Source organism: Pyrus communis, chromosome 1 (assembly GCF_963583255.1).
Source record: "Pyrus communis chromosome 1, drPyrComm1.1, whole genome shotgun sequence".
NCBI lineage: Eukaryota > Viridiplantae > Streptophyta > Magnoliopsida > Rosales > Rosaceae > Pyrus > Pyrus communis.
The window spans coordinates 6,425,558-6,445,991 of NC_084803.1; the positions used below are offsets into that span (position 1 = coordinate 6,425,558).

The 20,434-nt window shown below is 38.3% G+C and overlaps 4 protein-coding genes and 1 long non-coding RNA gene across 5 annotated transcripts; 3 read left to right on the top strand and 2 right to left on the bottom strand.

Annotated features, from left to right (window-relative positions):
- Positions 1–488: 488 nt before the first annotated feature.
- LOC137717236 (disease resistance protein RUN1-like) lies at positions 489–5,445 on the top strand. The gene is made up of 5 exons (XM_068456538.1): positions 489–1,150; positions 1,941–3,033; positions 3,223–3,498; positions 3,615–4,178; positions 4,265–5,445. The coding sequence occupies exons 1-5, from the start codon at positions 633–635 to the stop codon at positions 4,685–4,687; spliced, it is 2,874 nt and encodes a 957-aa protein (XP_068312639.1). The 5' UTR covers positions 489–632; the 3' UTR covers positions 4,688–5,445.
- A 656-nt stretch (positions 5,446–6,101) lies between these two features.
- Positions 6,102–8,738, bottom strand: LOC137708519 (gamma-glutamylcyclotransferase 2-1-like). The gene is made up of 9 exons (XM_068447618.1): positions 8,461–8,738; positions 7,835–7,958; positions 7,676–7,752; positions 7,502–7,558; positions 7,238–7,294; positions 7,070–7,116; positions 6,878–6,949; positions 6,679–6,758; positions 6,102–6,542 (listed from the first exon to the last, which is right to left on the bottom strand). Exons 2-9 carry the CDS (start codon positions 7,941–7,943, stop codon positions 6,364–6,366), a joined length of 678 nt encoding a protein of 225 aa, XP_068303719.1. The 5' UTR covers positions 7,944–7,958; positions 8,461–8,738; the 3' UTR covers positions 6,102–6,363.
- A 5,033-nt stretch (positions 8,739–13,771) lies between these two features.
- LOC137710593 (trihelix transcription factor ASR3-like) lies at positions 13,772–15,933 on the top strand. Its single transcript, XM_068449664.1, has 2 exons — positions 13,772–14,440; positions 15,383–15,933. Exons 1-2 carry the CDS (start codon positions 13,948–13,950, stop codon positions 15,859–15,861), a joined length of 972 nt encoding a protein of 323 aa, XP_068305765.1. The 5' UTR covers positions 13,772–13,947; the 3' UTR covers positions 15,862–15,933.
- LOC137710603 (uncharacterized) lies at positions 14,471–15,830 on the bottom strand. Its single transcript, XR_011064985.1, has 3 exons — positions 15,721–15,830; positions 15,521–15,584; positions 14,471–14,827 (listed from the first exon to the last, which is right to left on the bottom strand). It is a non-coding gene; the product is annotated as an uncharacterized lncRNA (long non-coding RNA).
- Positions 15,934–16,521: 588 nt separating the features above from the next.
- LOC137731636 (uncharacterized) lies at positions 16,522–18,782 on the top strand. The gene is made up of 3 exons (XM_068470842.1): positions 16,522–17,535; positions 17,868–18,300; positions 18,646–18,782. Exons 1-3 carry the CDS (start codon positions 16,789–16,791, stop codon positions 18,780–18,782), a joined length of 1,317 nt encoding a protein of 438 aa, XP_068326943.1. The 5' UTR covers positions 16,522–16,788.
- Positions 18,783–20,434: the final 1,652 nt, after the last annotated feature.

Here is a 20,434-nt window from a genome sequence, read left to right on the forward strand (position 1 = left end):
ACCTTTAGGTGGAGAAATTTTTTGTTATGACGGGAACACGGATAATACACCAAGTGTTTTTATGTAAGTGGTGCAAAATTTTAATTTTTAAGTTATTAATCTTTTAACACACATATCCCACAATTTATATAAGAACACGTAATGTACAACCTCGTATGACGGTCACACTGAAAAATCTCTCCTTTAGGTGGTTTGTTGACTTTAATTAAAGAGTAATGTTATTCATACCATGTTTTTATACCACCTTATATGACATTTGATGTGGACAACCACATCATTTGAATTAATCAAAATTTTAAATTTAGTTCCTTATTTAGTAAACTAATAATTAAGAAAAACTAATTAATTAAATGATAATTGTGATATACGATGAGTATTTCTTATTCGTTTTCCTGGTTTTACAAATTTTTTAAATAATGTGACAGTCCACATCAGATGTCATCTAAAATGATATAAAAACATGATATATAACATTACTTTAATTGTGAGGGGTAAAGTTGGATTTAAAGCTGTGGATGGAAAAAACACTTTCCCTTCGTGATTTAGGGAGACTGAAGGGTCACTGATGCGAGTAGTTGACTTGGTATTTGCAGATCATCTGGGAAAACCACAAGCTCTGCCGACAACAATCAATGGACACTACCATCACAGCCGTTGATCCCTCCTCTGTATCTTCACCCTCTTCCTCGAAACAATGGAAGCACGACGTGTTCTTGAGCTTTAGAGGCGAAGACACGCGCCGGACCTTCACCGACAACCTCTACTGGACATTAAAAGACAACAAAGTCAACGTCTTCATTGACGAGAACGAACTTCCAAGAGGAGAAAACATAACAGATGAACTGGTGGAAGCGATCAGACGGTCCAGGATGTCCGTCGTCATCTTCTCGAAACGGTACGCGGAATCCCGATGGTGCCTTGAGGAGCTGGAGAAGATCATGGAGTGCAGAAGAACACTTGGGCAAATCGTTCTGCCAATATTCTACAACGTCGATCCGACGGATGTTAGGAACCAGACTGGTACTGTTGCAGAAGCATTTCAGAAGCATGCAGAGCGCTTCCATGGAGATACAGATAAAGTCCAGAGGTGGAGATCTGCTTTTACTGAAGCTGCAAATTTGTGTGGTGGGAACCTTAGAAACACTGATGGGTAATTTCTCTGTTACTTTTTAACTTACTGTTTTTACATACATAGCATGTATTTTACAGGATGATGTATTACAAGTGTGGAACCAGAAATTTTTACCAGGGTGGGCTAGCAAATTGTTATAGGGTGACTTGTTGGTTGCTAAAAAGAATTTTCGACGGAAATTCAAGAGATAATATGGAGAATCAATAAGCCATAGAGACTTAAGATTAAAAACTAGAGTCATGAAGGGATTGTTTTAATAAATTGAGTAAACATACAAATTAACATGAGTAAGGCTTAATTTGGGTTAATTACACTTTAAGATATATATTGATATGCGGATTATATTCAAACTTTTCACGAAAAAAGTACCTGGATTATAGCCCGTGTTCGCCATCATGCTAGTTACGATGTTGATGAATTAGTTTTGGTTTAGCAACCTTTAATTGCCGACTTGAAGTGTTGGCTTTTCTTAAGCCTCTACTACAAAATGTCAATAAACTATAAAATGATAGGGCTTAGAACCTTGATCAGTTTACACATTGTAATGCTGCTAATGCAAAGATTAGAAACCTGATGTGTGTGTGTGTGTGTGTGTGTGTGTGTGTGTGTGTGAGAGAGAGAGAGAGAGAGAGAGAGAGAGAGAGTATTTCTAAACGCTTGATCTATCAGTTTGGTCGAATTGAGCTAATCACATGGATCAATATAATGTGCCATTGTTTTGTTGTTGTCATGACAAAGTTATTAGTTGAGTTTAATCCTGCAGTTTATGATTCTTACTTCTTCTTACTTTGGAAATTTTTGTTAACAGGTACGAAGGTAAGTTTATAAGGAAAATTGTCAACGACATCACTAGAAAACTGAACAACACATACTTAAACGTGGCTGCCAAAGAAATTGGAATAGATTCTAGAGTGCAAGAAATCATCAATGATTTAGATGTTGGAGGATCAGATGATGTCCGCATTGTTGGAATTTTGGGCATGGTTGGAACGGGGAAGACAACGGTTGCAAAAGCCATTTTCAACAGAGTTCATCAAAGCTTTGAAGGTAAAAGTTTCCTTTCAAAAGTGAGGGAAGAGAGTATGGTTAAACTGCAAAACCAACTTCTTTGTGATATCTTGAAACCGGCCAACATAGAGGTAAGTAGTGTGGATCAAGGAACCAAGGAGATACAAAAAAGACTTGGCGGCATAAAGGTACTTGTCATAATTGATGACATAGACTCTGTGGATCAACTAGAAGAGTTAGCTATAAAACACGAGTCGTTTGGTCGAGGGAGTAGAATTATTGTAACAACAAGAGATGAACAACTGCTAAAGTTCATTAGAGTCGATAAGACGTGTTTGGCACAAACAATGAATAATGAAGAAGCTCTTCAGCTTCTTAGTTGGCGTGCCTTCAGGAAGAGTCATCCTAACGATGATGAATATCTCGAACTCGCAAATAAGGTTGTTGATTACTGTGGAGGGTTGCCACTAGCGCTTGAAGTTTTAGGTTCTTATCTAAGTTCAAAAACCAAAAGAGAATGGAGAAGTGCACTGCGCAAATTGAAAAGAAAGCCTCACGGGAAGATTTATGAAAAGCTTAAAATGAGCTACGATGGGCTAATTGACGATGACGTGAAGGCTATATTCCTTGACATATCTTGTTTCTTTATTGGAATGAACAAGGACTATGTCATGACAATATTAGATGGCTGTGACTTCGACCCAGATATAGGTATTGGAGAACTCCATGATCGGTGCCTTGTAACTGTTGATGAAGGAAACAACCTTATAATGCATGATTTGCTTCGAGATATGGGTAGAGAAATTGTACGTGCAAAATCTCCTACCATCACTGGAAAACGTTGTAGATTGTGGGACCAGGACGATGTAAAAGACGTATTGAGTAACATATCTGTAAGTACATTTGCAATCAAATTGTAGTATAAGAATGTATGTAATGAAAGATAAGTGTATGCATATCCCACATACAAATAACCCTTTTCATATTTACTTCTTGCTTGATGGATCCAATTCATGGCTTTGCTTCATGTGTATAAATTGTCTTTTCGCAGTCCTTTTCTTACCTATTTTCGTTTCTAACAGGGAACGGAGGACGTTGAAGGACTCACTTTAGATTTGCATGAGTCTGACAAGCCTAGCTTCAGTACAGAAGCACTTAGAGAGATGCGGAGGCTGAGGTTGCTCATGCTGAAAGGTGTGAAGTTCACGGGAAACTGCACATATCTTTCCAAAAAGCTAACATGGCTGTGTTGGCCTGAGTTTCCTCTAGAGGTCATGCCCGAAGATTTTAATCTACCAAACCTAGTTGATGTCGATCTGAGTCATAGCCAAATGCTGGTTTGGACGGACTCTGACGTGGTACCGCATAATTTTAACCAACCTATTGATTCTTTCTTCCAGGTTTTGTAAGTACTGACATCATGCTTTCTCCCTTCTGTTTGGATTTTAATTTTGTTTTCGTTTTTGTCTCACAGCGGCTTGAGAAATTGAAGTTTCTTAATCTGGGTCATTGCTGTCGCCTAAGAAGATCACCAGACTTTTCAAAACTCCCCAATGTCGAGAGATTGATACTCAAAGACTGCAAGAGTTTGGCCGAGGTTCACCCTTCCATAGTACAACTGAAGTGCCTTAAATATCTCTCTCTTGCGAACTCCAATTTAACAAATGATGCAATTCCTGAGGATCTCGGGTCTATATCTTCTTTAGAAGTTTTAGATCTAAGAGGCAATGATTTTACTGCACTACCTATCGTCACTGGCCTTTCCAAGCTTCAAACTTTACAGTTGGATAATTGCACAAAGCTTCAGGCAATTCCGAATTTACCGACAAGGTTGGAAATCCTGGAAGCGAATCAGTGCGTTGCATTGGAAAGAATGCCAGATTTTTCGGAGATGTCGAGATTGAGAGAATTGCATCTGAATTACTCCCCCAAACTCACTGAAATTCCAGGCCTGGATAAGTCGTTAACCTCCATGACAAGGATTCAAATGGAAGGGTGCACCAATCTCAATGATGCTTTTCTGGAAGCAATCCAACGGGTTCTCTCTCTCTCTCTCTCTCTCTCTTATGTATGCATGCATGCATGTATTAATTGCTCATACAAATCTTGCTGCGCATGGTATAGGGATGGAGTGCGAGTGGAAATGGTGGCCTTTTTCTTCCTGGACCTTCATGGTTAAGGGGTGTCCAGCCTAAGGAGGAAATCAATGAATATACGCTTGACTGTGAGTCCAGGTCATATTCAAGTGAATACAAGGAAGGCAGAAATCATGAGGCAGCAAGACCTGGTGATGACTCATACGATGAGAATCGATCTCACAAAAGAATAAGGTTTGATCTCAGTATAGAAAGCAATGCAGAAGGAACTGTTGCCGGGGAATATAATTGCATTGTAGTTCAAAACCACAAAAGCTGCATGGAATCTGATGCGACCTTTGAGGAGGGGGGAGATGGTGAGGATGAAGAGAAGGCTCCAAGTGCTGTGCTAGTATCCGTTAATTGTTCTTCAAGCGGAACTGATCAGAAGTACAAATTCGGAATCAGTTGATCTTCTGACTTGAATGTTGTGTTGTGAGCATTACTTTGCTGGGCGGAGGTTTGGTGTTGCACTTGCATATGAAGATTGAACTAGCAAAGTAGGGTCCAACTCCACATTGTTTCGAATCACAAAACAAAGTGCAAGTACGTCCTCCTGTCGGTGAGAGTGCTGAGACGCAGAGACAGTATTCTGAAACACGAACAATTTGTTTGTTCATAAATTATTAGATTGAAAAGATTGACCTTTGCATCTACTGAGGTTCAGAGCCCTTATGTTGATGAATTGCTCTTTCCGAATGAGTTCATATATCACGATTAACGAACCCTTGTTAATAAAATGGACACTGAGAGCACTATAATCCTACAATTACATGCAGTTGAAGGAAGAATAATTAGATTATAATCTATGAGACTTGACTCATCTGCCTTCTGTTGATCATCTTTCTCAACAAGTATAGAGTTGATATGTCGCTCCTAAGCATTCTCGGATTTCCCACAGTTTAGTTCTTCTGTCACCGTGATGGAAGTTTTGTTCGACATGTAACTTGATAGGAAAATAGTAAGAAAGCTTCGCTTGTTGCAGAGCCTCCACCGGCCTTGAGATTGTCTCCTCAAGGCCGCACACCCCGAACAGGCGGCGGCTTCAGTTGTCAATGAAGGCAGTGTAAGATGACACTTAAGTTGTCAAAGTTTTGTAATGGTATTTTATATGAAACGTGAAAGACATTAATGTAGAGGATATTATTGCAATTATTGATGAGTTATTTAGAGTCCTATTGTACTTAGGTGGTGCCGTGGGATATAATGATAAAGCATATGAAACGTATGTTAAAGACATTAAGGTAGAGGTTACGAGACCATTAAGGTTGGTCCATGCACTCTTAGAAGACACGGTTAACTTTCGACAAGTTGAAAGCATAAGCATTTTAGTGGGTCGTTCGTGTAGAAGACAGTCTTCTTGTACCGGAAAATCATGTCTTCACTTCCACAGACAATATTGAACTACCAACTTAACTTCTTTCACTGTTTACTGAGGGACGAAATGACCTTCTACCCTCAACAGTTCTAACCCGATAGCATGAGACAAAGTTGGACATACAAAACGTTGGATAAATATTCAAAAATCTAACGACAAGGAGGAATTTGCCTAATTATAAACGTTCAAGGGTAACTTGACACTCTAGTGGATAGGTATGTTTTATAATTGAGTAATGCTTGGAGACTTGTTTTGCAGATAAATTTTTATAAACTAAATAACATGAAAGTTTAACACTCAAAAATTGAAGCGAGATTTCGAGCTTAGAGATAAATGCTCTTACTGCAATATATCAAAAAAAAAAAAACCTTTTCTTGCAAGAATAAACAACATTGTAAAATAAAGAAAGGAAAATGCATATTTAAGCTGGGAACTGGAAATAAAAACATCAACATCAACGTAAAATTCCTTAAATTAAAATAACTATAACCGTTGCATCCCACATTGTATCAAAATGTTAAAAGTAAAAGAGGAAAAACAGCAGTTAGTTTTTCCTCACACCTAATCTCTTCTATGGCATCATCAAATGCCTCTGAAAAATAAGCTTGACCAAAACAAGGGGACTGAAAAAAGCCGAAAGGATCTTAATCTGAAACTAGGGAGATGGATATATGGGGTTAGCAATCTGCAGCTTCATCTGTGTTCAAATGTTACGAGTCCATGGCGATGGCTTCCGGCAGCGGATGCAGTTGGAGGGCCGGGATGTTGGACTTGAGCGGGAGGTGGGTTGGCCCGGCCAACTTCTTCTCCTTTGGATATCCTCTTCCGCCTATTCCAAGAACCTTCCTCACCGCATTTGCTAGCTCTATCACATAGTCCTCTTCATGGCCTGCTTATGTCAGAAATTCTCTACTCAGTATTAACATCTACATGAATTTAATAAAGAACTAAGAAACATCCGGTCATGGACCTTGCACAGATAACTTTGATTCGTAAACAGGAATGTGGGTGACGAGTTTGCTCACCTATATCGAACATAGCCTTCTCCAACAGAAAGAGATAGTCTCTATTGTTTCCGCAGGGCCCAGAAGCTGTTGCAATTTGCCTGAAAGAGAAATACTTAATGATCAGTGGAAGCTGTTGAGAGATAAAACTTTATTGCAAAAATAATGACAACCATCATCAACACCGCTAAAACCAGAAACAAATTGCAATCTGCATTACCTTGCCATGTCCTCCAATGGAGCAGGACCGAGGTAATACTTGTTCGATTCTTTGTCTGGAGTGGATGTGAAACTGCAATATCATGAACAAGTTAGGTGAGGGATACTTGGCACAACACAGCATTTCTAAATTTTACTTAGGATAAATTTAATGAGGCGCAGGAAATGAGGGATCTACAACAAAAAGACATACACAATAACTCCTGTCAAGGAAGGCTCGGTCTCAGAGAACTCCCCTTCCTGTACACAAAGAACATAGATATTATGGCAAGCAGAACAAAACAATATCAAAAAATCCCAAATGTAAAGAAAACTGGCTAGTCCAGGCGTGAAGGTAGACTAATATTCAAACTACTCTTACCTTGTAAAAGTCGACGAGGGTCGTCAAATCATATTCACATTCTCTCCTTTTCAAGTACTGCAAAGAAAAGAAATGAATTAAGCATGATATTAGAATATGGTAAGACAGCGACCGCTGGTTTCTAGTTTCACAAACCAAAATGCCGAATAAAAATGTCAATTTTATCTGAAGCCATATTTTTTCCTACTCTATGCAAGTATGTCCGACACTCTCAGCTGACAATCTATCACCACAAGGATAAATGTTACAGTTGAATAAGGATACCTCCATTGCCAATTTCTCCCTTTCTGGCCCTCCACGAACACAATAAGCAGCACCCCACTGTTAGAAACACTTTGAATGTCAGAACGAAACACTAATCGCATGAACCATACAACAAAAGCTAAAAAATAATCGAACGTTTAACGGGTATCTGTAGTACTCTAGAATGTTACTTACGCAGATAGCTCCTTCTTGGTACTCCAAAGTGCAAGTCCGAGCAGGGTGCTCAGGTGTACCTCTGTGATCAATGCACGCTTCACAATTCAAAAACATTATGACCACAATCAGTGACAATACATAACAATATCTTCCAGTCCAGAGACTAATGACACATACCAAGATCAAACACACGCCTGTAATCCTTGATGTAACCAATCACTTTCTCGTCGTACTCGAACCCTGGGTTCCACACAAGTGAACCATATCCAAAGACCCAGAATACCATGGTTGCGTTTGACTACTGCAAAGAGTACATTGGTGTAAAAATCCCAAGCTCTCATAAACCAGTCCAAAACAATAAAGTTTCAAAATATAAAACGGACTTCCAATTGGAAAGCTCAATGATGCCTTACTTTATAAAAATTAAAAAGCTTCTAACTTTATTTCCTTTTCAGGAAAGGAGTTAATTAATTTCATAAATCACCCAAAAATTAGAGATTTGATCATTGTAGAAATCGTTGCAAATGCGGGAAGTTTTGAGCTTTTTTTTAAAAATAAAATCTCACAAAACCCAAATCATTATTAATGCACTCGACAATTTAGGAGCTAAAGGAACTGATTTTTCCATATATGGGAATTTTCCAAATAGAGAAACATAAAGTTCGAACTTTTCCAATTTTCTCCCTTTCGTATTTTCCGAGCATCCAAACAGAAATTGCAATTCATGGCGCCAAAGATCAATTAAAAAAAATGAGAAAAATCAGCGGCATTGTCATCCAAGCAACAAAATATTCAACACTTACAGAGGAATCGGGAGCTTTCAACGAAGAATGCAGAAATTTTCCCGAGAAAATAAAGCGAGATGAAGCGTTTGGCGAAACCCCTGGGGCGATCTGATTCGATAGATCGAGAAAGCGAAAAGATATCGACGGTGGTCGTCAGTGGCAAGGAAAAAGAGAAACGAAAAGAGAATGAAGCTAAACGCCGCGTTTCTCTCTTCTGGTTCGTTTGTCTCTCTCTTTCTCTCCCTTCGCCTTCTCTTTCTCTCTCTTCTGGGTTTCGCTGGGCGAGGATGGAGGGAGGTGACAGCCCTCCGTATCTATATATCGAGGGGAAGCGAAAACCCGCGTGAGTGTGCAGTGCGTGATTTGCCACGTGCGCTAGAGTTGTCATTGATGTATGTGGTATGGATTTTTGTATCATGTGCATCCATCACATCCTTCATAATATCTCATACACTTTTCTCTGTTTCTGACTATTAAATTAAATAAATTAAATAAAAAGAATTGTTAATATTCTAAAAATCTTATTTTACATTCATAATGTTTTATAATTAGAAAGAAAAACACATTTATGAGGAATGTAGAATAAGATTTTTAGCGTGCTAATAACAATTTCCTAAATAAAATCAATGGATAATATTAAACATAAGCGTATGAGAAATAAAATAAATTTTGTGTTTATTATTTCCCTAATAATCTGCAAATCGCACAATTTTCAATACTTATACACTTTTATTCGATACGTCTGTGCTTGTCATTTAATTTATTTAATTTGATAATAAAGAAAGAAAATGTGTAAGAAAAAAATAGTGAGTGATTTTATTTCCTTAAATAATCCTTTAATTTTTAATAAGAATGTAATCTGATTGGGTAAGGTAAAACTAATAATGTTGCATGAACCTTTTCTTTTGAACTAATTAAAATAACAATGTAACATGATGGGATAAGGTAAAAAAAACAAGTGAGAATAGCTTAGGAGACAAACTAAAAGGGTTAGGACAAATTCCAAGTTTCTAAATGTTAATATTTTAATTCAAGGTTGGAATCAAATTTGTTGACTGATCAAAAATTAAGAGAGGATGGTGGTGTGACATCCCACATCGCCCAGGGGAGTGATCCATAAATGTATATTCTCATCCCTACCTAGCACGAGGCCTTTTGGGAGCTCACTGGCTTCGGGTTCCGTAGGAAATCCGAAGTTAAGCGAGAATGGGGCTAGAGCAATCCCATGATGGGTGACCTACTGGGAAGTTGCTCGTGAGTTCCCAAAAACAAAACCGTGAGGGAATGGTAACCCAAAGCGGACAATATCGCGCTACGGTGGTGGAGCGGGCCCGAGAAATTATCCGCCTCGAGTCGGGATATGACGATTGGTATCAGAGCCTAACCCTGGTCGCAAGTGTGCCGACGAGGTCGTCGGGCCCCTAAGGGGGGTGGATTGTGACATCCCACATCGCCCAGGGGAGTGATCCTTAAATGTATATTTTCATCCCTACCTAGCACGAGGCCTTTTGGAAGCTCACTGGCTTTGGGTTCTGTTGGAACTCCGAAGTTAAGCGAGAAGGGGGCTAGAGTAATCCCATGATGGGTGACCCACTAGGAAGTTGCTCGTGGGTTCCCAAAAACAAAACCGTGAGGGAATGGTAAGCCCAAAACGGACAATATCGTGCTACGATGGTGGAGCGGGTCCGGAAAATGATCCGCCCCGGGGCGGGATGTGACAGGTGGTGTCTAATTTGTATGCAAATGTGATTCATTTTTCATATGCGTTTCTTATCTTTGGTAATTTATTTTAATTTGTAACTTTGTTCAATAATTTTATATTCTTGTCACATATGTACGTAAGCGAAGTTCAAAATTAACCTCCAAAACGAAATTCAAAGTTAACTATATGCCTGGTTACTTGATGTTATTAAAATATTAAGCCTTTAATTTTCTAGGACAAATACTTTAAACTCATTGTATACAAATAAAATCATACGTGTAAATTTTGCTACCACAAAATCATATGAAATGACAAGAATCTTTTGTAGTCCATTCATAATCGTATCTTTATATTTTTGTCTTTATATGATAATGAGTATGTTATAACTTGTGCGGTTATAGTACATTCACATTTTTTGGGAAGAAAAACAAAAGATTAACAAATAAATATTTTTATCAAATATTTGTCCAATTGTTATTGTTAAAACAAAAATTATTTTTCTATTTGATGTCTTTAAATAAATAGACCTAGACTTCACTATCTATTGCCAAAATTGTGTAATTGTTCCAAATTTGCATCCATATTCCATACCATACATGTCCATCCCATCTAATCATGATGTGCGTTCACATCCATTGGCCATGATGTATGTCCACATACATAGCCATGATGTATGTCCACTTACAAAGTCATGATGCACATACATAACCACAGATTGTGTTTTGGTCTAAAACGTGGATTGTATTTTGGTCTAAAACGTGAGTAGTGTTTGGTGTAACATAACACTAAAAAGGAAATTATTTAGGTTCATTGAACCTGGACAGGTTTTCACAGCTGTTATCGTTTTCCGCGTTGTCGAATTAGTGCCTAAACTCCCGATGCTTGCAACAACCGCGAAATCGTGTCATAGAAGTCATCAACAAGGAAATCAACTGATTTCGGTTCAATGAACCTGGACGCTAACTCGGCACTAAAAACCCTACAGCTCCTTCGTGGTTGGCAGGGTTTTTTGGTCAATTTGGTTGGCGGGGTTAGGCAAATAGGCAGGGAAAGTGGGATCCCAAATCCAGAGTAATGTTAGAAAAATTAAATTTATAGATAAAATTAAAAAAATTAAATTTATAGATAAAATTAAAAAAATTAAAGGACATGGAAGTCAATAATTGATTTATTAGTTACACGTTGATAAATGTGTTTATTCTTATCGGTGACACGTCATTTAATTTGCAAATTTAGTCTCCAAATCTAGTTTCTCTAGCATTAAGGTCCTGTAGATTTTGATTCACTTGGATTCAAATTCCAAATTTATGGCTGGTTTCCTGCTGTTTTTGTAGGATACCATCGAGGAATGGTGGGAATATTAAGAAGAAGATAATGTGAGACGTTGATAAATGTGTTTATTTTTATCGGTAACACATCATTTAATTTGCAAATTTAGTCTCTAAATTTAATTTCCCTAGCATTAAGGTCCCGTAGATTTTGATTCACTTGGATTCAAATTCCAAATTTATGGCTGGTTTCCTGCTGTTTTTGTAGGATTACATCGAGGAATGGTGGGAAGATTAAGAAGAAGATAATGTGATGATTGAAGTGCTTCGTTTCTATCTATGTGAGGATAATGTGTTTCTTGATACGAGGTTGGGAAGCTTTGGAAGGTTTCTATCTATCTGATTCTGTGTACGCATCGGTCTCTTTTTATTTTTCTCAATTTAATTGTTGTCTAGAAAATAAAATATCAGGATTTACCTGTAAATTTTAATGTTGATGTTTCTTTTGATTTATCTGAAATTTTTTATTTTTTGAAAAAGTGAAGTATTAGAATTTGACTGTAAATCTTGACCTTGACGTTGAGGATATAAGGGTGAAAATGATCGTTGGCCTCATTCATATTTGCACGTCAATGTGTGACTATCAACTTACTCTTATGTGTATTTTTAAACTATTGAGTTTTGCATGAAAAATGTATGTGAGTTTGTAATTGCGGGCAAGCATATATGCTTTGCATGCCAAACTTATGAGTTGTGCATGCAAAGTATATGTATATAAGTTTTTGATTGCACGAGTATAATGTTGCTAATGAAGAATAAACAAGTAGTGTGCATTTCTTGCGAGTGGTCTAGGAAATTGGCTTTGTTTGTATTTCATAATTTATATATACACGTACTTTTCAACCTTTACGAATTGGGACGTAAGATGAGAGTTTAAATAAATGTGATTTTAAATTATTTGTATGACCTTGAAATCGTTGTGCAATGTAAGTCTAAAGGTAATGGGTTAGTTCCACCAAACCTACCTTGATCATTTTTCTGGTAAGTCATGAGATTGACCTAAGTACATATGGCAACGTATTAACGGAGGTGTGGGATTATCAGTGGAACAGAAGTACCATGTTGATGTGCAGTCTTTATTACGATAAAGAACGGCATTATTTTATTAGAGATGATAGGTCAAAATCTTTGAACTATTTTGACTAAAAAAATCATGTATTTTATTATATTAAGGACAACGATGAATTCATCGAAATTTAAATGTCAACCATGGCCAACGGATTCACCATTTAGGCAGCCGGCCAACATACTTCTCAAAGGGCACATTAAATTTATATGTTATCAACCTTTCATCCTCACAAGGGCCACCTACTCATGCAGTCAACTTTTATCAGCATATTGTTCCAATTTTTTCTCGTTTCACACGTTTCAATAGTTCGAATTTTCGAACTTGATGGATTAGGAGGAAAAAATCCGAAGATGATTCATTTCCTTTTTATTTTACTACAATAAGATTCCAAATCATTGAAGATCATTACATTTAACATTCAAGTATCATTGATTGAGACTATCTATCGCTTTACATTTCTCTTAGTTAACTTACCAACCACAAACACTTATAAAACGTTTAATTGAAGAAGAAAATTGATATTCACATTTTAAAAATGTGATCATGGAACATTTTTAGTGAAAAACATAAAAATGAAGAAGTGCATAATGACTATTTTGTAATGTTGAAGTGACAGTTGTCCCCAGCATCAAGTTGTTTATCTCCAACTTCACCACATCTCAAAAATCGCGACGAACTCCGGCAATAATCGAAATGAATACGTACGAACTAGGTGGGAGAGAAAGAGACATAGACATAGGAGAGAGGTGAATTAGGTTGTAAGATAGGAGGAAATTATGATGCTCTGACTAATGTATTTATATGACGATCAGTGGAGGAAAGAGATGAAAGAGAATGAGTTTAAATTTTCGATATTGCATTCAACTTAATTGTAGATTTTCATTTTTTATAATCTGATTCGTAGAATGAATTCAATGATTCTAATAGTTTAACTTAGCACCTAAACCCTGCACAAACCTCCTTACTCTAACAGCTTTGTTGGTTTACAATAGCACGACGAGCTCGACAAGTATTGCATTTAACAAAAATATTCTTTTTGTCACCAAGTGATGCAAGAATATAGAAAATTTTAATGGAAATCTCCCGGTACTGTTTGCTTTAATGAAAAGCCATATGATCACTCGTCTTTAAATTAAATGTCGTCTTTATATTAAATATAATGGTAGAAAATAAATAAATATTTTTAGTTTTTTAATCCATTTTCCAAAAATTTAAAAGAAAAATGAACCCAAACTAGAAAACATGAAAAAAATTTAGGGCAAGTTACTACACTCCACTGTGGTTTTAGGGTTTGCCCAGAGCCATCGATCCATCCGAAACGACTGCTAGTCCTGGGTAAGTCGATTCGACACTCACCGCCGCCCAATTTCTAAAAAAAGATGGCATTTTGAGCACAAATTTCGAAAATGAAACCCGAACAGACCCCGTCCCAGCTCGACCGATCTCACCGTTCTTCCGGCAACCGGCGCAGCACGCGTTCGCAAGCAGCACCGGGCTGGAATCCGACTGACGAGCTCATCCTTGTGAACGAGGTCGCCGCCGTAGAGGGCGACTGCCTGAAAGCGCTGTCGTCGTTTCAGAAATGGAAGATCATAGCTCAGAACTGCTCTGCTCTGGGCGTGTCGCGGACTTTGGACCAGTATCGCAGGAAGTGGGAAGCTTTGTTCGGCGAGTACAAGGGGATCAAGCAGTGGGAGGCGAAGTCCCGAGCTTCCGATTCGTACTGGGTTTTAGGAATTGAAAGAAGGAAGCGGAATGGGCTGCCGGAGAATTTTGACCAGGAGTTGTTTAGAGGGATTGATAAGCTTGTGAGGGTGAGGGGGAACCAATCGGATACAGACCCAGATAGTGATCCGGAGGATGAGGCGGAGGAGGAGCCTGATGTTGATTCAGAGCCAGGTATGCTTGTTTTTCAGCCACAAATGGAAATCTGTATTGATATATATTGCTGCATTGTGATTAATGTGCAGTTGCTTGTTTTGTTTCACATTTTTCGTGCCGCATATTTTTGGGTTGGCATCATTGGTTGCTGAATGAAAGTTCGCATTTTGAATTTGATTGCTTTATGGATGTTTACATTGTGAAGTATATGAGCTCATTATCTAGGAAAATTATTAATGAAGAGGGAGGGTCCAATCGAGCACCCTTCGTATAGTAAGCTGTTATAATCACCACTCACAAATTGCGTAAATAGCGGATAGGTGCAATATGCAAGGGGCTTGTTGCTCAAGTGGTTAAGAACGTTTACTCTTGCACCTGACGCCGTGTGTTTGAATCTCTCATCCCCTATATACAAAAATAACCTACAGATAATTAAGAGAGTATGAGCTTTAAAATTTGGAAAAGAACATAATCTTATTTGTTAAATGCAAGATATGTTAAATCCAAGTAGTAAACAGAACAGGAAAGTTTCTTTTTTAGTTTGTTTATGATTTTTGTAGATGAATCGTTAAGTTCACTCCTTAAACAGTTTATTTACGCACTAAACACAAATTGAGACTTGAATCATAAGGTTAGAATGTCGATGTACATGAATGTTTTATAAACAAGGGTAAGTTGTGATATACGACAGCTTAGATATGTCATAATGGTGGATGTCATGAAAGGTCTAAGATGGTTGAATTTGCAATGTGAAAGTACTTTAGATAGTTTTTATAGGGAAACTGCATGTGTTGTGCTGAAATTTTGAGTAATGGGCGAGTAAATGAATGGATTGTAGTTATTGTTTAATTGTTTTGTGCTTGAAGTTGTGAAAAAGCATAACAATCAGGTTGTTTGCGTAAGTAACCCTTGCACCATAATTCTCAACAGTTATTTTCTTATAATTTTCTTGTATGCTAGAGTCAAAGAGGAGAAGACGTCGATCAACATCTCAGAAAAGCTGTCCTAGAGAAAATTCAATTAGAAGCTGCAAGAGAGAAAAGCCTCAAGAAACCCATGCAGAAGGAAAGCCTCAAAAAACCCATGCAGAAGAAAAACCTGTAGGAAGCGGCTTGAAAGCAATTCCTCCGAAGAGCCTGGCAGAAGAACATCCTCAGAAGAGCTGTGTGAAGAAAAAGCTTACAAATAGTCAAAGAAAAGAGGAGGCAATCAGCATTGAAGAACAGGAGAAAACTGCGGCTATGAAATTGCATGAAAGTGCAGATTTAATCCGTGCTATCGTTATTGAGAAACCTGACCATGAGGCTGCTGGCGTGAAGAGCACCGGGGACCTCCAAACTGATTTTGTTAGGTGCCAAGGGGACCGGGTCATTGCATGCCTTGGCGATATTGTGAAGGCACTCGACCAGCTCCGTCATCTTGTCCAGGAATGTGAATAGTTTTTCCCTAACCTTTATTTCTTTTGAACTGAATGTGAATATTTAAATGGTTAAGAGTTTGGTGTTAATGTTTATCTTTAATGGTAGATGCAGTGTAGGAATTAGCTTCATTACCGTGCTGTGTGCGTGTGGAACACCCAGTTTAGGCGTGAATGAGAGTAGTTCCCGGTCTTTTTCGCGTTATAGTCCACTCTGTCTAGTCGAAATAGCAAGCCTACTTTGTCATCCTAGACACATTATTATTAATCTCCTTTAATTAGGTGAAACTTCATAACAGCCAATAAGGCGGTTACCACTTACCTTCGGGTGATTGTCAAACTTTGATGCATGTGGATCTCATTGTGGACTTGGTATACATCAACGATTTACGACCACCACCATACACGTAATACACGTCTGGACGACCGTCGAGAACAATCCTATAGGCAACAAGGCCAAATTGTAGTAGTACTGTAGAATGCTGTCATGGGCTTTCGCTGATGTATTAGGACTCGGACTTCTTTTGCTTCTTTCTTAGGAGCTTCACGTGTGGAAGTTTGAGACCATTAGAAAGCAATAACTACCCTTATATCTGGCAATGGACCCGTGATTGCCAACTGTGCAAACGACTACGCAACGATGTTGAACATAAAAAAGGCTAGGGTGGCAAGGAGACCTCTCACGAGATTTCGGACTTTGGTTTGGTTCGATTTTTGGAAACCTTAACCCTTTGATTGTCAAAACCGAATCAAACCGCCACTTACGTTTGAATCTGCCGGTTTGGTTCCCGCTTATGGTCCCGTTGATCCTTGAACCATCGATTCTTCATCTTCCGTGCAAACACAAAAGGCCTCTTCCTCTCCCAACATTGTAGCTCTCTTCACAAACTGCAGATTTTTTTACAGACTCCATTAGCTCCTTGATTTCCAACACTCACAAAACCAATCCATGGACTCCTCTACTTTAACGAACAACCAAATCAATGTCAACTTCACCAGCCAGAGCCACTCCGAAATTTCATCTCGCCACCCCCCCAATGACGACTCAAACCAACCCGACATTCCCTTACTTCTCCAATCCTCATATGAGCTATGCAGCTTCAGAGTCAGCCTCAAATGGTGGGCACTCGACCACTCCTCGTGCCTTGGAAAATTTGTATCTTACTTCACCTTCATCTTCTTAACAATCCTAGTCCCTATCCTCACCTCCCTCTCTCTAAATACCTCATCTGACCCCATCTCGTTCAACAAGCTAGTCCAACTTCCTGAGTCCGGCTTAGCTGCCATTGGCTTCATAACTCTGTCCGGCTTCTTCAGGAAATATGGCCTAAGACAACTTCTCTTCCTTGATGGTCTTGGAGACGACTCTGTCTTTGTTCGTCGCGAATACACTCGCGAGCTCAATAAGGCCTTCAAGTCCCTTGCTTGCATACTACTGCCTTCATTTTTCATTGAGCTTGCCCACAAGATCATATTCTTCTGCACCGTCAAGATCTCACTGCCTCATATTAGTTCAAGCGTTCCGCTCAATTCCATTATGTTTGTTTTCGTTTTGGCGTCTTGGGTTTATAGGACTGGCGTGTACTTGCTGGTTTGTGTTTTGTTTCGCTTGACGTGTGAGCTCCAAATACTCAGGTTCCAAGAACTACACAAGTTGTTCGAGGGGTGTGAATCCGAATCTAGTATCATATTTAAGGTATGCTTTGAAATTTCAGTAATTTCTTCGCTATTTTCTCTTGAAAGAGTGTGATAGAGGTAGCAATTAGTTAGCACATTACTAGATACCAATCTATAGTACTTGGTACTTTGTCGGTATTTGGTCAACAATTTGTGGATATTTACAAGATATCAATGAAGTATCTATAACATATCAGTGGAAGTGAAGCAGAATATCAATGATGAAGCAAAAACTGGTACCTGATACCAAACAATCTTCTCTCTTTGGTGCAACATTTGTTTTCCACATGTTTTTGTGCACATTTGAACCAACATTTGATATAATTTCTCTTGATATTTCTGTATTTTCAGGAACATGTAAGGATAAGGAAGCAATTGTGGGTTACCAGCCATAGGTACCGGTTCTTTATCATTGGATGCTTGTTTATAATCACCGTGAGTCAATTCGGGGCCTTGTTGCTGGTTTTGGCATCCAAGACGGAGAAGACTTTCCTCAACTCTGGTGATCTTGTGGTTTGCTCTGCCGTTGAGCTCAGCGGGTTGTTCTTGTGTCTAATGGAGGCAGCAAGAATAACTCATAGAGCTCAAGGAATTGTGGCAATTGCAACGAGATGGCACATGTTCTTGACTTGTCCATCTGCTTTATCAGATCAGCAGTGCAAAAACTGGCTGCGCTCCGAGGCTAGCGGACATCATGGAGAGAGCGACTCCGAACATTTATCCGACGTTTTCTCTTCAGTTCCTCAAGAGGAGCCTTCCTCATTCCAAACCAGGCAAGCTTTAGGTCAGTATGCTTATTGCTTTCTAAGTTTCTACCTTCCTTGCTTGCTAGCTAGTAGCGTAAAGCTACTCATAGTAGTACAACTACTTTGGGTAACAAGAAAAATTTGAGACCTAACCCGGATACAAAGGCGTACGGAAGACTCTGATACTTGTAGTGACCTGCAAATTTGTTAACCATGCGTATCAGGTAAACCCGAATGTTTTTTGAACATGTGAAAACTCGAACCTAGGACAAGAGAAGTACCTCCATTTTTGCCTAAACTCGAACCTAGACTCTATACATGCTTGTATTTTATGGTTGTCGTATGGATGCATATGGATAACTGGGGTGTGTGTGTGTGTGCAGTGGCGTATTTGCGACACAACAATGGAGGGATCACGCTGTTTGGATTTATGCTTGATCGGGGGTCGCTTCGCACACTGTTTGCATTTGAGTTCTCTTTGGTGCTGTGGATACTCAGCAGAGTGGTTGTTTTGCATTAAAACAAAGTTATAGGAATTTTCAGTGAAGATTCCAACACCAACAACAACAATGCTGGGCCTTGTTAGTTTGGTGTTATGGCTTGAAAACAAATAAAACAAAAAATAAATTGAAAGTGGAGGATTGGTATAACGTTACCGACTATCCAGGGTGAGGATCGTGGTTCATCGGCTCATCCGGGGAGGATCAGTAGTTTCCTACCAATCCTCTCATGCTTCGATTTTTTCCTTGGTACGTTATTATATTTTGTTTGAGTGTTTTTTGGTTTTCGTTCTTTTCTTCCCTCTTATTATGTAATTGGTGTGATTATTTGTTTCTTCACAAATCATAAGATGTAATTTTTAAGGTATGTAAATGCTTTAAATTGTTCATTTTATTTTTTTCGGTTTCAGAACTAATTTTTCACTTGATAATTCTTTCATTCATTTTCATTTATTTGAAGATAGCTTAGATTGTTTTTAATAAGAATGATCAATTCACTTTGTTTGTCTTTACATGTTCAATTTACGTGAGCGCTAGTTGACATCTCCAAATTAAGTAAGAAGTTTTAACCCTTCGACGGCCTTCTTGCTTTTTGCTCAAAAGGATTACCTTCAAGGTTCTAGTTTTCCTTTTGAAGTCCAAAATTTTCAATAAATTATGCACATTCTAATGAGCAATGAAAAACCATTATTAATGAATAGACAAGAATGAACAAATGGTGTGATACCAAAAAGTGTTGTAGCCCATCACACTCCCAACGAATTTGGGCAGCGTAGGAGTTCCGCGGTGTGGCCATTTTGTTGCAAGTGAATATTCTACGACCATTAGTACTACCGTAGCAATCCATGTTGCAACTTCTGTTGTGGGCAATATTGCATAGGTGGATTGTTGATGGTCCCCCAGTCCCGCAACTATTGTGTATCGGAAGATCAAATGATCCAAGCCATTGATTCTCGAAAAATCACAAGCAAAGTGATGACCTCCATGTAGTATATCACTCTTATTACTACCCCTCATGCATGCAATCATCTATGTATCTTGAACATAAAATATACAATATGAATAATGTGAAACATTTGCATTTGTGAGTTAAACTAGATGATCAACACAGTATGCCTGCCTCTTCTCTGTAATGACGAAGTTTGAAGTTGACAATTCACATCAGTTTGGTTTGTTTTTTTTCCTCTCTTCCTGTCGCAGGGCATTGCTCTATCCGTTGATGAAATTTTTGGTGAATTTAATGGCAAAAAAATAGATACAAGTTTTTTGCCCATTAATATTATAATACATGGCAAGTGGTTAATAGTAGCCAATGAAGTGATTATACATGAGTGATTGTTCGTCGTTAATGCATGTTTTATTTATTTTTTAAATAAAAAGGATGTGACGATATTGCTCACCGTTCATCTCTTAATCTTATTAAAATAAAAAGAGAAATACAAATAAGGGAATGTATGTACATCTCATTATAGATACTCACATACATCAACAATTAATCACCACCACTATACTTGCGTGGATGCATGATTGTCGAAAATAAATATCTAGGAAACAATGCCTAAACCCAAACACAATTGACATAGATATTTTAGGACTCAAGGACTTCATTTTCTTCTTTCTTATTTCACGTGTTGCAAGTTGAGATCATTGGAGAGTAATAACTATCTGCCTA